The following is an 18,297-nucleotide window of genomic DNA, read 5'->3' on the forward strand; positions in this document are numbered from 1 at the left end:
AAGTTACAAATGCACAAAAGAAAAATTCAAAAAATTTTTAGTTATTTTTGTTTATGACTTTTTTATTTTCCATTTTACAATAAAAAGTAATAGGGATAAAGTTGTAGAAAATTAAAATAACTACAAATAATGTCAGATAAAATTTTCTGTCAGATTGCTAGTTTACGAGATACCGTGCGAAAACCCCATGCACCCCTTAGTCCCAAGGTGGTGGTCAGGTGGACAAGGGTGGCAATCGCACAAACTTGAACGTAAGTGCTGTTTCACATTGTAAGAATTTTGAACGTGCGAAGATTTTCTCGTGCGATAGTTTTGACGCACCTATCCATTTCACACAATAAGAATTGAGTCGCACGAAGATATTTTGCTCTGTTGTTTGGTATATTATTTTTATTTACACTTTGTGGCTGAGGTAGGTACATGATACGATGTCTGATATGATACACATGGGAATTTTTTGTCCATACTTTTGTCCTAGTGTACTGTAATGCGTATTTAATTCATTTGCAATTTCTATTTTGTCAGTTATTATTTCTTATGTTTTTAATTAAAAGCCTTAATTTGTTTTTATAATCTTTGTTCTACTAAGTTATTTGTGGGATCTTGGATTAGCTCATCTAATTAGCTCATACAATCTATGTAATAAACTATTCTAAACGGGAAATAAGCCACAATTGAACTAAAAAAAAATGATTTTATTAACGTTTCGACGTCCGATTTGGGCGTCGAAACGTTAATAAAATTATTTTTTAGTTAAATTGTGGCTTATTTCCCATTTAGACTAGTTTATTATAAAAATTCCACAAGAAAACAGCTTCAGAACAACATTACAATCTATGTCTTTCATGTACAGAATTTAAAAGACCCTCTGTCATCCATTCATTTTTAAATGTTGTTCCCCTCGTTTTAAATGTTGTTTTTAGATAATTTCACACAAGACGTGACCGCAGCCCTACTCCAGTTTTCACCGAGTTGTTTACCCTATAAAACTAAATATAATTTCGTAGAATAAAAGGCATATTTTATATTATAGCGTTGTGTTTACTTTATCGTCGAAGAAAGAGAAATAAGAAGAACCGGTTTTTTTCTTTATCACCTAATTCGTCAAATTAATTAATTCAAATTAATTCGTACACTGTTAAGTGCACGGCATACACCATTCCAAGCATTTCTCGTCAAGTTTCTATCTTCATTTATATTTCTATTGTTTTGTCCCAATGAACAGGTCTCGCTTCAATTAATGTTATTAATATTTCACTATCAATCTGAGACATCATAATATAAAATATATGCACCTACTTTAAGGGGTCATATACGTTTCTCGAGCTTAAAAAGTAGTCTAAATGTAATGATAAATTGTACGAAAACTATTGGGCTAATATTTTTTTTTTTATTTTAAAGGTGGACTTTTAAGGAGCATAAAACATAATGTTAAAAGTTAAAAAATAATTAAAAACATGGCGGCTGTGTCCAGTTTAGTAGAACGTGTTTTTTTTTCAGACCAAACGGTGGGCATGATTCAGCTTGTAATATTTATCTGAAACAAAAATTGTTTATTTGTTATCATTTTTTAGAGTAATAGTTCTCGTGTGACGAGAGGAATTTAAGAAAAAAAAAGATTACGGAAATGGTCGAAATTTAAAAAAAGTCGTAATTCTCACCAAAAAAAATAGTCTATTTTTTTATTGCTATTCGAAAATGGTTAAATTTAATAAAAAAAGCTCTCGTCACACGATAGTGAATATAATTTAGAATATGTATGCCAAAAATGAAGTTAATCAGACGAACGGTTAAGCAGTTGTCATGCCCACCGTTTGACCTGAAAAGAAAAAACACATTCTACGCCACTGGATGCAGCCGCCATGTTTTTAATTATTTTTTAACTTTTAACATATGTTTTATGTCCACCTTTAAAATTAAAAAAAAAAATGAAATCAATTAGCCCAATAGTTTTCGTACAATTTATCATTACATTTAGACTACTTTTTAAGCTCGAGAAACGTATATGATCCCTTAAACAGCCACAAAGTGTAAATGCAAATAATGTACCAAACAACCAAAGAAACTACCTTCGTGCGACTAAACGACAGTATCATATGAAAGGATGCATTAAGTCCCCTATGCTACTGGGGGGGTAAATACTGCACGGCTGCCGTCTGTTGTTGTAAGCGAGGGACGACATAAACACGACGACATAGACACGAACGTTACCGAACGTTCCAACCACCGTCTAGTGAGAAAGGCTCCATATGATTACATGCGCCACCAATGGAATGTCGTCGTGCGTTCTAACCCTCGCACGTTTAAATTCTTATAATGTGAAACAGCACTAAGCTTATACTTACACCAGGGCCGTGCGGTGCTATGATGCGGTGAGGCAGTCGCATCAGGCGGCATCACAAGGGGGGCGGCATAATCAGTAAAATGAAAATACATCAAAATAATCATAGGAATAAGAAAGGGTGTGCAAAATAGAATATTTGAAAATATCCGATGGAGTGTATCACTCGAGTTTAAAGCGTGGCGCATGCCACTCTGTAAACTTACTTTTAAAAGTGAAAGCGTCTTCTACAGAAACAGCAACGTTTTTTGTATTAAGTATACAAGAATTTTACACTTTTTTCTGGTTCTACAAAGCGTTGGGAAGTTCTGATAAAACATGTTTCACAACTAACTCTAAAGCTGTTAATCGATACTAGATGGCCAAGTCGAATAGATGCATGAAAAACCTTGATTTCAATTTTGTGATATATGATGCATTATTCAAAATAATAGAAGAAGTCAACAAAGATACAGAAACTTAAGTCAAAGCACGAGGATTAGCAAAAAACATTAAAAATTATAAATTTATATGCGGAGTTCTTTGGCATGATATTTTATTTCATATAAATTCAGCCTCGAAGATGTTGCAACATATAATTATAAATTTGTCACTTGTCAGATTGTGTAAAAAGGTTGTCAGAAACAATAAAAAAAAATTAAAAGTTACAGACAATCTGGCTATGACCAAACGAAAATTACAATTACTTCTAATGAAATTGCAGAAAATCTTGATATAAGCTCCGAATTTCCAGCGGAAAATGAAATTCGAGCCAGGAGAAAAAAGCGTTAATAATAAAGAGTCAGAAGAAGATAAATTTAAAATGAATTTTTCATCTATATTTCCTCTTCTAGAAATTCATAAATAAATAAATTTTTGATAATATTTTTAAATTGAGGGAAATAAATAAGCAAACACTAAAAAATATTGTATCATTCAATACTTTCAATAGAAAAAGAATTAGATATACAGGCAAATGATCTTCTAGCTAGAAGAATTGTGTGGTATATCCCAAATGATAACATAGTCCATGAAATCTTTAGAAGTTTTGAACTAAGTATTTTTGTATACCCAAATCACAGTATATAGAGGTTCCCTCTTTATACTGTGCCCAAATGTAGTTGTATCGCTAAGAATTTTATTAACACTCCCTGTCTCGGTAGCTAGTGAGGAAAGAAGTTTTTCAAAATTAAAAATTATTAAAAACTATTTACGAAGCTCCATAAGACAAATAAAACTAAAAAAATAGCACTCATTTCAAGTTCAAAATGCTACTTTAAAGCACTAGTGCTTTAAAAATTTTAAGGCACTGCAGTTAAAAGTGAATTGTCAAATTGTGAAACGTCAAAATATTTATATTTCATTTATTAACATTAATATTCATAGTACAACTTGCGCAATTTGAAAAATGTGGTTTAAAAGGTTTTTTAAAATTTAATTTAAACTGTATTATTGCATTTTTAACACGTTTGTAGAAAAAAACTTAAGTATTGGTATTGAAATTATAGGCAGTTTTGATGTAATGTCAAGAAAAATATAAAAATTGAATGTCAGTCAAGTTTAAGTAAAAGTTTTTGTAGGTATTGTCCTGTATTTGAGAATGAATAAATTATAATTTTTGATATATAAGACGTTTGTAGAAAAAATATTGTATGATATACGTGTTAAAAAGTACATTTTTAAGGCACTCATGTGAATTGCAGAATTCGCTTCGCTCATTCTGCAAACTTTCACATGCGTGCCTTAAAATTGTACTTTGAACACTTATATCATAAATTACTATTAAGGGGCGGCATTTCGAAGAATTGCATCATATTGGAAAGATGTACCGCACGGCTCTGACTTACACCACCAATACGTCAAAAAAAAACATTGTCCTCTGACAAATGCACGTTAAGACCTAAAAAATGTAACATTTCAATGGACTATATAGTTTTTTGAAAAGAGTTGGATCGAAGGGCTTTATATCGGATAGGATTTTAAATCTTTTTCTATAACCTTAAACGAGGATTCGGCATCGACACAGATACTCTAATAAAATTTATTTTACTTGTAGGTCAACGTTAATACGGTAAAGTTTAATTATTTCGTATGTGGAGGATTAGGTGTACGATTCAAAAATAGAGACTAATTGAATCTTCCAAAATTTATTATATCGTAAACGCTTTCTCCAATGTAAATTTAATTATATGATGGTTGATGAGATGACCGGTATCCGATGAAACTGTAGTCTTAGTTCCTAAATCGAAAATTGTAATTAGCTTTAAGTTTCACAAAATTTATTCCATTATTAGTCCATTCACTCAAGGTAAAATATTGCAAAACTTGTAAATTTTAAAGAACAGCCAGGATTGACATGAAAGTTGGCAAACACATAGCTAACATAGGAACAAAATAGGTAGGATAAACTGACTTATTCTAAGCAACTTTTATTCTATAGCGTTTTTTTTCTAAGTCCATACTTTTTGAGATGTTTGCGAGTGAATAAATATGTTCATTTTTCAACAACAAAAAAACACGTTTTTAGACGGTTTTTCGCAAAGAACTCAAAAAGTAATAGGTGTGGATCCCGCATAAGAAAAAAAAGTTGATTAATGGCAAGCTGAAAATTTGTTAATAGTTTAATGGTGTCTAGTCGGACAAACTTTGATATATGGGAACACTGGAACAGGGGAAGTTTTAATGGTGGAACGGGTTAAAAATTTGGAGCGCCAGACTACGAAAACGTCAGATGTATTTTGTCGAACAGAACTTCCAATTGATTTGTTGCCCTTTGTCTGACGTTTCAAATTTTTAACCTGTTCCACCATTAAAACTTCCCCTGATCCAGTGTTCCCATATATCAAAGTTTGTCCGACTAGACACCGTTAAGTTATTAACAAATTTTCAGCTTGCTATTAATCAACTTTTTTTTCTTATGCGGGATCCAGACCTATAAGTATTTTATCGAAAAAAATATTCTTAGCTAAAATATAGCTTATAAAAAAGTGGAAAAAAATATGTATCTATACATGAGGTCTCTAGACCTAGTAGCAGCAGAGTTGTAGCTAATGAAAAATATGTTCATACTCGTCAAATTCTAAATCGGATATTTCAAAGTGAAATATTTAACGGTGTTTTCATGCACCGTAAATTAATGTATGACAATGCCGTTGCCATACCGCAAGATTTACCCGTGAGTACCTTAATGAGGTCAGGATTTAAGTTTTACCATGGCAGGCACGCAGTCCCGATCTTAGCCCAATTAAACACATTTGGGACAACCTCAAAAAATGGGTAAGAGCAAGAGTACCAACCCGTACATACTTCGAAGAGCTCAAGGGGAGTGGCACAATATCCCCCAATCGGGTATCCAGGATATCATGAATGGATTGCCAAATCGTCTCCAAGAAGTCCTAAGGATCAAAGGCGGCAACACCCATTATTAATACTCATAATTTTTTTAATTTGACTATTATTTTCAAAATTATGTTTGTTTGAATTTTCTTCAAGATTTTTAAACATTGGATTTTTGCTAAGCATTCCTTGATTATCGACATTTTTTTTCAAAAATTTTACTGTTTTGTTTTCCTCAAAGGTGATTTTCAACGTATCTTTCATAAAATGTGATCTAGGATTGATAATTTCTACAAACTGTAGAAGATATCCGTCCTTCTTCTTCAACTGCAAATCCACTAATGGATGTTAGCGATCACATTTTCCATTAACTCTCTGTTTCTTGCAATGTGTATCAGAGATTGTATGTCGTTAATCTCTGTCCATTGCGTTATGTTTCGGAGCCAGGACATTTTCTTGCGTCCTATTCCTCTCTTGCCTTCAATTTTACCCTGGATTATAAATTGAAGGAACTGGTATTTTTCGTTTCGCATGATGTGACCCAAATACGCCGTTTTTCTTTTCTTGATGTTTTCGAAAAGCTGGCGTTCTTGGTTGATTCTTTTAAGGACATCTACATTTGTGACTTTCGCCGTCCTTTAGGATACGGCGATAAAGCCACGTTTCGAAAGCTTCTAATCTGTTTATATCCCTCGTTTTGAGTGTCCAGCCCTCTATGCCATATAGCAGCACCGACCACACGTAGCATTTAGTAAACCTTAGTCTCAGTGTAAAGTCGAACTCTGAGCAGGTCAGTACCTTCCTGAATTTTACGAAAGCTTGTCGAGCTTGCTCGATGCGATATTTTACTTCCCTGTCCGATGCCCAGTCTTCAAAAAGCCACGTTCCCAGGTATTTAAATTTGCTCACTCTTACAATGGACTTAGTATTCAGTGTTATAGTGGAGTTTTCAAATGCATCCAAATTTCTGGAGATGATCCTGAATTTGGTCTTTTTGGTATTAATCTCTAATTCCATTCGCTTACTGTATTCTCCGATTATAGTGACAAGTTGTTGAAGATCTGCTATGTCAGATGTGCTCTGTCACAAATTAGACGTTGTCACAAGATATCCGTTGGACGAAGCGGATTCTTGAATGGCGATCAAGAGCAAGTAAGAGAAGTAGAGGCAGACCTCAAACCAGATCGACTGATGACATCAAGCGAATGGCTGGCCACGAATGGATCGAAAAAACGAGCGGAAATGAATGGACACAGTTAAGGGAGCCTCATATCCAATGATGGATGGAATATTTGTTGATGATGATAACGATAACACCAAAATGAGGTATTAGTCCAGTCGGGTTAGACGAATAACAGGCTTAACCTTGCATTAGGAGCTGCCCCAAATTTTATTTTTCTAATCTTCAGGGACGGTCAGTATTAGTATAAATTTAAAATCTCGACTGAATTCCGCCGTTGCGTTAGCCGCCATCTTGATTTTAAACGAGAACTGTTTTTGCTCAATATCTCCGCCATTTTCAATTTTTTGACAAAAAGTGTAGAAACTGAAATTGTTGAAAATGCTATTTTCTATAGTTTCATTTATTATAATTTTTTTCGTGCGGTCGATATTTTCCGAGTTATGAGGGGAAAATAGTGACAGTTGTAGCATAATTATTGAATTATCTCGTTTATTATTAGTTTTACAACAAATATATACATATACAAAAATGAAGAGAATTAAATTTTGTATAATTTTGATACCATACTTTTTTTTGATAAAATTAATATTTAAGGTAGTACGTATGTGGTAAAGGTGCGAGCGTAAGACCTGATTGATTTTGTAGCAATTGTTTTTGTTCAATATCTCTGCCATTTTCAACTCTTCGACAAAAAGTGTAAGAACTGAAATTGTTGCAATTACGATTTACCACAATTTTTCGAGAGAACCAGTGGCGGGTCTACAAGGGGGGGGGAAATGGGAAAATTCCCCCCAACAGGGTCCAAAATTTAAAAAAAATTGTTGAAACATCACGATATATTAGCTGACATAAAACTTAAAATATCGTCAGACAAAATCAACCAATCAAACTCAAGGGTCAATATTAGTATAAATTTAAAATCTCGACTGAATTCCACCGTTGCGTTAGACGCCATCTTGATTTTAAACGAGAACCGTTTTTGCTCAATATCTCCGCCATTTTCAATTTTTTGACAAAAAGTGTAGAAACTGAAATTGTTGAAAATGCTATTTTCTATAGTTTCATTTATTATAATTTTTTTCGTGCGGTCGATATTTTCCGAGTTATGAGGGGAAAATAGTGACAGTTGTAGCATAATTATTGAATTATCTCGTTTATTATTAGTTTTACAACAAATATATACCTATACAAAAATGAAGAGAATTAAATTTTGTATAATTTTGATACCGTTCATTTTTTTGATAAAATCAATATTTAAGGTAGTACGTATGTGGTAAAGGTGCGAGCGTAAGACCTGATTGATTTTGTAGCAATTGTTTTTGTTCAATATCTCCGCCATTTTCAACTTTTCGACAAAAAGTGTAAGAACTGAAATTGTTGCAATTACGATTTACTACAATTTTTCGAGAGAACCAGTGGCGGGTCTACAAGGGGGGGAAATGGGAAAATTCCCCCCAACAGGGTCCAAAATTTAAAAAAAATTGTTGAAACATCACGATATATTAGCTGACATAAAACTTAAAATATCGTCAGACAAAATCAACCAATCAAACTCAAGGGTCAATATTAGTATAAATTTAAAATCTCGACTGAATTCCACCGTTGCGTTAGACGCCATCTTGATTTTAAACGAGAACCGTTTTTGCTCAATATCTCCGCCATTTTCAATTTTTTGACAAAAAGTGTAGAAACTGAAATTGTTGAAAATGAGATTTTCTATAATTTCATTAATTATAAAAAAAGACTAAGTTTTCACTCTAATGGCATATAAAACAGCATAATGCTATTCTACATCCCACCAGAATGAAAACAATGGGAACCTTCTCTGGTTACACCTCCGAGGCTTCTACAATTTGCAAGCCATACGGATGCTGAGACTAAGGAAGATGAGGCAATTCTACAATTTACAATTCACGTCCCATCTGCTCAGCGCGGTAAAGTTTCAACGAGAATGGTTCCCTTCATACTCCACACAGAGTAAATGTAAATCAAAAATGAATAACCATTTTCAATTTCGTTGCAAAACGAAAACACAGCCGAACCATATTCTAGTCCAATCAGAGAGTGCTGCAAGCACCCCTACCGGTTTCGAAACTTATTAGTCTCTCATCAGGAGGCACATATGCTCGTAGAAGCCTCGGAGGTGTAACCAGAGAAGGTTCCCATTGTTTTCATTCTGGTGGGATGTAGAATAGCATTATGTTGTTTTATATGCCATTAGAGTGAAAACTTAGTCTTTTTGCTAGCAGTTGCCGCTAGGGCATCTATGCCATTTCGTTCGTTGCAATCCGGGACTGCACGCTGGGGTTTGTTTTGGTTAAGTTAAGACTAATAAGTTTCGAAACCGGTAGGGGTGCTTGCAGCACTCTCTGATTGGACTAGAATATGGTTCGGCTGTGTTTTCGTTTTGCAACGAAATTGAAAATGGTTATTCATTTTTGATTTACATTTACTCTGTGTGGAGTATGAAGGGAACCATTCTCGTTGGAACTTTACCGCGCTGAGCAGATGGGACGTGAATTGTAAATTGTAGAATTCCCTCATCTTCCTTAGTCTCAGCATCCGTATGGCTTGCAAATTGTAGAAGCCTCGGAGGTGTAACCAGAGAAGGTTCCCATTGTTTTCATTCTGGTGGGATGTAGAATAGCATTATGTTGTTTTATATGCCATTAGAGTGAAAACTTAGTCTTTTTGCTAGCAGTTGCCGCTAGGGCATCTATGCCATTTCGTTCGTTGCAATCCGGGACTGCACGCTGGGGTTTGTTTTGGTTGGATCAGGGAGGGCAGCATATGTGCCTCCTGATGAGAGACTAATAAGTTTCGAAACCGGTAGGGGTGCTTGCAGCACTCTCTGATTGGACTAGAATGTGGTTCGGCTGTTTTTTCGTTTTGCAACGAAATTGAAAATGGTTATTCATTTTTCATTAATTATAATTTTTTTGTGCGGTCGATATTTTCCGAGTTATGATGGGAAAATAGTGAGAGTTGGAGCATAATTATTGAATTATTGAATTATCTCGTTTATTATTAGTTTTACCACAAATATGTACCTATACAAAAATTAAGAGAATTAAATTCTACACAATTTTGATCTCTTTCATTTTTTTGCTAAAATTAATATTTAAGGTAGTACGTATGCGGTAATGGCGCGAGCGTAAGACCGGATTGATTTTGTAGCAATTGTTTTTGTTCAATATCTACGCCATTTTCAACTAAAATTGTTCAAAATAAAATTTCCTACAATTTCTTTTTAACAATTTTTTTCATGCGGTTGATATTTTCCGAGTTACATGGGAAAATAGTAAAAAGTGGTGGGGGAAGCATAATTATTGAATTGAATTTTGTTTCCGAGCTGCCCCAAATTTTATAATTCTATCCTTTAGCAGAGATCAATAGTAGTGTAAATTTAAAATCTCGACTGAATTCCGCGGTTGCATTAGCCGCCATATTGATTTTAAATGAGAACTGTTTTTGCTTAATATCTCCGCCATTTTCAACTTTTCAACCTAAATGGTGGGAAAGATAATTGTTGGAAATGCAATTTCCTACAATTTCTTTGGCACAATTTTTTTATACGATCAATATTCTCCGAGTTAAGGGGGAAAATAATGGAAGCGGAGGGGAAGCATAATTATTGAATTGTCTCATTTATTATTAACTTTACGACATAATTGTATATAAACAAAAATAAAGAGAATTATATTTTATACAATTTTTGAAACTTCCAATGAAACATCAACCAAACTAAGTACATATATAAAAGACATAAAAAGACATTATATGCATTAAGTTCACTTAATTTTATTAACTAGCGGGTTTGATTGGTTGATTTTGTCTGACGATATTTTAAGTTTTATGTCAGCTAATATATCGTGATGTTTCAACAATTTTTTTTTAATTTTGGACCCTGTTGGGGGGAATTTTCCCATTTCCCCCCCTTGTAGACCCGCCACTGGTTCTCTCGAAAAATTGTAGTAAATCGTAATTGCAACAATTTCAGTTCTTACACTTTTTGTCGAAAAGTTGAAAATGGCGGAGATATTGAACAAAAACAATTGCTACAAAATCAATCAGGTCTTACGCTCGCACCTTTACCACATACGTACTACCTTAAATATTGATTTGATCAAAAAAATGTACGGTATCAAAATTATACAAAATTTAATTCTCTTCATTTTTGTATAGGTATATATTTGTTGTAAAACTAATAATAAACGAGATAATTCAATAATTCAATAATTATGCTACAACTGTCACTATTTTCCCCTCATAACTCGGAAAATATCGACCGCACGAAAAAAATTATAATAAATGAAACTATAGAAAATAGCATTTTCAACAATTTCAGTTTCTACACTTTTTGTCAAAAAATTGAAAATGGCGGAGATATTGAGCAAAAACGGTTCTCGTTTAAAATCAAGATGGCGGCTAACGCAACGGCGGAATTCAGTCGAGATTTTAAATTTATACTAATACTGACCCTCCCTAAAGATTAGAAAAATAAAGATTTGGGGCAGCTCCTAATGCAAGGTCAAATGCTATCCCGACTGGGCTATATCGTGAATACATAAGTACCCTCCTGACTTAAATCCAACAATACCTGGTCGGTTTAGAACCTTTTAAACTCATCAAAAACGGGTTTGGCATAAAAGTCTAATATGTATGATACGTAAAATGTTACTATCAAGAGTAATCTAATTAAATAAAGTTCTTAACTACTTATTTGGGATATGACAGAAATATAAGCGCTGAAATCTGGCTGAACTAAATCACAGTATTACAATGCTCTTCACTTTTCATCGTTTTATTTGAAATTTTAACTGCTTTAAGGGGTCATATACGTTTCTCGAGCTTAAAAAGTAGTATAAATGTAATGATAAATTGTACGAAAACTATTGGGCTAATTGATTTCATTTTTTTTTAATTTTAAAGGTGGACATAAAACATATGTTAAAAGTTACAAAATAATTAAAAACGTGGCGGCTACGTCCAGTGGCGTAGAACGTGTTTTTTTTTCAGGTCAAACGGTGGGCATGATAACTGCTTAACCGTTCGTCCGATTAACTTCATTTTTGGCAAACATATTCTAAATTAGATTCACTATCGTGTGACGAGAGCTTTTTTGATTAAATTTAACCATTTTCGAATAGCAATAAAAAAATAGACTATTTTTTTGGTGAGAATTACGACTTTTTTTTAAATTTCGACCATTTCCGTAATCTTTTTTTTTTTTCTTAAATTCCTCTCGTCACACGAGAACTATTACTCTAAAAAATGATAACAAATAAACAATTTTTGTTTCAGATAAATATTACGAGCTGAATCATGCCCACCGTTTGGCCTGAAAAAAAAACACGTTCTACGCCACTGGACGCAGCCGCCATGTTTTTAACTAATTTTTTAACTTTTAACATATGTTTTATACTCCTTAAGAGTCCACCTTTAATATTAAAAAAAAAATGAAATCAATTAGCCCAATAGTTTTCGTACAATTTATCATTACATTTAGACTACTTTTTAAGCTCGAGAAACGTATATGACCCCTTCCTTAAATAATCATTTCCTAGTAAAACATTCGTCACTAAATAATTATAAAACTAGACCAAAAAGTATTTGCGAAACAAAATTAAATATACTCAAAGTAAAAAAAAAATTGAGAAAAAACGTATAAACGTAAAAAGTTTATAAGGAGTTTAGAAAATAAAATTCTAAGATTAGTTTAATTTACATATTCAAATAGCTCATTTAAACTTCTTAACATAAATAGGAATTTTAAATTTGTCGGAAATTATAAGATTATGTTGTAAATAAAGGTCTCTTCCAGCAGGTAAACGATAAAAGCTAGAGAAAATCAGATACACCATAAAGACGCCCTTAATCATAAACTTTGCGTGGTTGTGGAAATTGAACGGGTGGAATGCACGATTAAAAACCATAAATATATCAGAGTATTTCAGCTTTAAAACATACAATTTAGATGATTTAAAATGTTTCTTTTTCCTTATGGCAGGGGAGCCCAAGGGGGGATTTAGCGCAATACTCGAGCACGTCAGAAAATCACATGGAGATAATCCTTGTACCCTGCTGCAAATGTACCCCTACCATACCGGGTGGTGAATCGTAAAACGGGCCATAGGAAACTCAATGTAAAATTCTAAACTGTTGAATTCCTGCTTCCCTAATTATTTTACATTAAAAGTCATGAGAGAATATTTGTAGAGGATTGACATCTGTATTAAAATCAAAAGTTAAATTTGTTCTACGATTTAAACGCATTCCAAAATTATGAAAAATATAATACATTTGCCACAGTAGGTATGTGTGGAAAAGTTAGGCCACACGATACTATCTAACTGACAGTGCTCACACCATAGACTGAATAAAAAATCTTTATTATTAATACTTTCTCCGCACCTGAGGGTATCCCATCAACTGTATTGTTTTTAAACAATAAATGATAAAATAAAAATATTGACAGTTCAAAAATGTGAAAATAATAACTTCATTGTGACACATTATTGCAGTGTGTGTGGCTTAATTTTGGACTGAAAAACTGAAAAATGTATTACATTTTTACAAAATTTTGGAATATGTTTAATTCGTAGAACAATTTTAACAGTTGTTTTCAATACAAATTTCAATCCTCTACAAATAGTTTCTAATGTCTTTTGATGTAAAATTATTAGGGAAGTAGGAATTCAACCGTTTAGAATTATACATTGAGTTTCCTATGGCCCGTTTTCCAATTTACCACGAGGTATATTGGATCTTAATACAGGAGCTAGGGATCAAATCCAGAATACCTACCTAGCCACAAATACAATAGGTTTGTTCGTAGAACGATCAGCAACCGTTGCCAACCGTCAGACGCAAGCGCGTTCGTAGTCTACGAACTCGAACTGTTAACTGCGCAGCGCTAACTGTTAACTGCGCATGCGTCTAATGGTTGGCAACGGTTGCTGATCGATTGGATCGTACTACGAACAAACCTAATAAAACCACAATGGAACATGGACGAAATGCAGAATACAGAGGAACGACAAAAATATATAGAACAACTTGAACAAACCTTGAGCTCTGAAACAGTTTACGATGATATAGAAGAGCTGTGGGAAACGACTGCGGAAATAATAACCAAGACAGCCGACAAGATCTTTGAAGGAGTAGGCAGAAGGGGACTAAAACATGGTATGACAAGGAATGTCGGAAACAGCTGGAAAATACAAACAGTAAGGAAGATATGGATAAAACTACAAACAGACACATGTAAAAATAAATACGACAACCAATACGCACAACGAAAAGAAACTATGAACAATAAAAATATGAAGCTATGGAGAGAGACCGACCACAACCAGGCTCCAGAGAATTCTATAAAGCAATTTCCACTGAAAAAAGGGGACATAAAACCAATTATATCCCTACACTGAGAGATAACCAAGGCCAAATGATAATCGAGGATAAAGAACTAACTGAAGAATGGAAAGGGAATTTCAGGGACCTTCTAAACATCATACAGGAAGAACAGCACAAAGAAGAGATCTATATCACAGCGGACATGCCCGTCAAAAATCCCTCTTTTGAAGAAACCCAAAAGGCCTTAAATAAGCTGAAAAATCACAAAGCGCCGGGTACGGATGAGATACCAGCAGAATTTCTGAAATATGGTGGAGACGCACTACATCACCAAATCCACCAGTTAATAACACAAATATGGTTAGAAGAAAGGATACCAGCAAGATGAAGGAAAACAGCATAGTGCCCATGCACAAAAAAGGGGACAAAACAAAATGCGCGAATTATAGAGGAATTTCACTCCTAAACACGGCATATAAAATCAGTTAGAAAATCAAGGCTTGAAAGAATACAACATGACCAAATCCTAAATATCATGGGAGTCAAGTCACCCATCACAAATGAAATTCAAAGGAGACAACTGATCTGGTATGGTCATGTAGAAAGAATGAAACGCCAGGCTGCCAAAACAAATTTTAAAATGGATGCCAAGGCTAAGAAGGAAGAGAGGAAGGCCGAAACAATCCTGGCTAAGCGACATTGAGAAGACAATGTCAAAAAAAAACCTTCACCCTTGCGAATGGGACGACCGACGAAGCTGAAAACTAGGAACTGGAAGGTGGAGAACGCTATAAAAACCGGGATAATAATATTAAATGCTGAGATTTGACCTTTCTAATCATTTTCAGATAATGTATGTGCATCAGATACATTTTAGTATGTGCATCATCTTGGCATGATGTACTCGATCAAACGCTTGCAATTATGAAACCATTCTTTAAGTTAAATCATTTTTCTAAGAGATGACTGTATACTTTAAAATCGCCGCTTGACATCCCCTGACATATTCGGAAATCAAAACTACATTTTGATTAACAAAAGGTTTAAAAATGTCCCGATTTCGGTAAGAGCAGACAGGTCACAAATTCTCATCGATAAAATAAAACAAATCTAGAATAGGAAAACATTCAAAATAAATGCATATCAATTTTGGAATTTTTGCCGTAGGAGGTACTACAGTGAAATAAATGTTGGTAAAAACGTGAAGGTAAATACTAATCAATAAATAATAATCGTATTACTGTATTAATAGCCTCTCTTATGTAATACTGCAGTAATTAACAATAACAAATTTGCATAATATAACGCGTAACCTTACTTCACAGTTCAAAGTATGCTGATTCATGAATTTGTAACCATATTTATTTATAAACTGCATGCTATTTATACACAAACCTAGAAATAATGACAAAACGATTGTAGCATGATAAATAAATTCGTTCAATAGCATCGTACATTAGCATATAAACTGCAATTCTCACGACACAAAGCCAAAAATATTAAGTTAAGACAAACAAAAAAAATCGAGACGAAAATATTGACAAACACTCTTACCTAACAAATTTTTGGACATTTTCTGTAGATCCTTTATCAACTCACTTTTAATAGATACTGATTTAACATAAACACAATTTTTACAGAATAAACCGTTAACCAGGATTTTGGCAAATCTTTTACGAAGATTCGTTGGGAAACGTCTGGACAGATGCCAAATTACGAAAAAAACATAAATATCCCTTTTGATAAAAATTATTTATGCAGGCAGCATTTTCATATTAATTAAAATAATAGGCCTGGTCTTGGCAGTTTTCTGTTTTTAATCTGGAAATTAACCTGATTTTGCTTTTTTTAATTTTTATGGGACTAGATAATAACAAAAAAATAATATCAAAAAAATACAATTAACAAAGAAAAGAACATATTATATTATAAGAATTATGAAAGAAATAGTAAAATACAACTTGACTGATTCCAACTTTGAATGTCTTAAGCCGCGACCTCACTGGTAAATTTTTCGTGCGTATTGAACTAATGGTTCGTCGCAAGAATTTGACGCAAATTTTTACCAGTGAGGAAGCGGCTAAAAACCGTGAACCGATGGAGCGTGTGCGTTGTGTGCGTCGAAAATTCTTGCGTCCGATTTATGCGAGGAACACGTCCACATTTGCACGATTTAATTCGAGCGCGCAAATATTTGCGACGAAAAGCTGGTTCGACGCAAATTTTTACCAGTGAGGACGCGGCATTAGATTATGAGTGATAAGGCAATGTTTCAGCCCGGCATTAACGCACTTTGTTTATCGCACGGTTTTTCTTATATAGGCCAGGCCAAAACGGCGGGTTCGTTGGAAGAAATATTCCCATGAGATTTTTTTGCATAATCACATTCGTGAGACACCCCAGAATAAGGTTCAAGAAGTCGCCCACGCGAAAAGTGGTCCAATTTTTTTTCATCAAATTGCAAAAATCAATATTTTCGGCCCGGACAATTTCTTTTTTAGATTTTTTGGACCATTCTGGACAGAAAAGGTTTCTTGTAATTTTTCTCTAAAGTGGATCGTGTTCGAGTTATAAGCAATTTAAAATTTGAAAAACGCGAAAATAACCATTTTTAAGACTTAATAACTCGGTTAAAGATTATTATTATGAAAGTCAGAAAGTGACTAAATCAAATTTAAAGCCCCCCCTTCATGATCCTGAAGAAATTTGTGTCATTAATTTATTATTAAGCTGTTATTTTTATTTATTAATAATGAGCGGTAAGATCGTATTGACGCGGCTGTAAATGTGAGTGCGAGTGAGATGCGCCATTGGACTGCCTGAATGGCATCTCTTTCGCACTCATCATGGACGGCCGCCTAATACGTGCATGGCGCTCATTATTTTTAGTTAAAAATAATAGCTTGGTAATCAAACAATGACAACAATTTCTTCAGGATCTTGTAGGGGGGCTTTATACTTTGATTTAGTCACTTTCTGACTTTCATAGTAATAACTTTTAACCGAGTTATTAAGCCTTGAAAATCACCATTTTTCGTTTTTTTCAATTTTAAAATGCTTTTACCTCGAAAACCATCAACTTTAGAGAAAAATTATAAGAGACCTTTTTTTATCCAAACTAGTCCAAAAAACCTAAAAAAATTTGTCTGGGCCAAAAATATTGATTTTTGCAATTTGATTAAAAACTTGTTCAAAAAAATTTGACCACTTTTCGAGTAGGCGACTTCTTGAACCTTATTCTGGGGTGTCTCACGAATGTGATTATGGAAAAAAATTTCATGGGAGTATTTTCTCCAAAGAACCCGCCGTTTTCGCCTTGTCTAAAGCAATGTTGCAGCTCTTAAAGTTAACGCGTTTGCTTATCGCGTGAGCGTGAGGACCGCTCTTCACGAAGTTACTGAAGCGACTCTCTTTCTTTAGCATATACTTATGCATATATATTATGTAGATACAGTGCTGTTTTTGTAACAATAGAGGTTCCGGTACGCTATGTTCCGGGGGGTCTGGGGAGCGTTCATAAGGGGCTCTGCCCCCGGGAAAACTTTTTAAATTTAGCCTCAATAGGGGCGTTTTAAAGCTATTTGGGAGCAAAGAAAAATTCAGGATAATAAATATAATAATAAATGATGGTTTTGCTTGTTTTCGATTCAGAGGGTTGCACACCAGCTAGACAGGCTGTTTCTACCATTTCAGGCGTCCTCAGTAGCTTTCGTTAGTGTGCCTACCTCTTTACCGAAAAACAGCTCTACCATCATTTTAAAGGGAATCTGAAAAATAATTCAAATTTCCCATCAGACGCGATACAGCGACATCTACTGTTAAAAATTCAGGAATTTGTCTATAATTTGGTTGTTTTTTTTATTTTTCGCCCCAAAAGGGGCCGGTACGGCGTACCGGCGAGTACCGTCACAAAAACACTGTGTAGATATATCGGTATAAGAATACCACGTTGCCAACGTCATTAAAAAAAAGTTAAAATTACTTAAAATTAAGTAAAAAACATAAGAGGACCAACACAATTAACGTTCAGAAAGCATATTCCAAGAAAACCAAAAATAACAATATCCAAAACTCACAACAAGGACTACAGTTGCATACGAAT

The 18,297-nt window shown here is 34.0% G+C and overlaps 1 protein-coding gene across 2 annotated transcripts in view; it reads right to left on the minus strand.

The window, feature by feature from the left end:
- Positions 1-18,297, minus strand: part of LOC114333064 (cAMP-dependent protein kinase type II regulatory subunit) — a 358,330-nt gene that overhangs the window by 301,631 nt on the left and 38,402 nt on the right. Inside the window, exon 1 of one of the 2 annotated variants that reach the window (XM_050654337.1) lies at positions 15,750-15,884. The exons of the other annotated variant lie outside the window; for it this stretch is intronic. Within the exon in view, the coding sequence (XP_050510294.1) occupies positions 15,750-15,768 (19 nt within the window). The 5' untranslated portion in view covers positions 15,769-15,884. Of the gene's footprint in view, positions 1-15,749; positions 15,885-18,297 lie in introns of those variants that run through there. 2 annotated transcript variants of the gene reach the window in all.

The sequence above is a fragment of the Diabrotica virgifera genome, chromosome 6 (assembly GCF_917563875.1).
Source record: "Diabrotica virgifera virgifera chromosome 6, PGI_DIABVI_V3a".
Lineage (NCBI taxonomy): Eukaryota > Metazoa > Arthropoda > Insecta > Coleoptera > Chrysomelidae > Diabrotica > Diabrotica virgifera.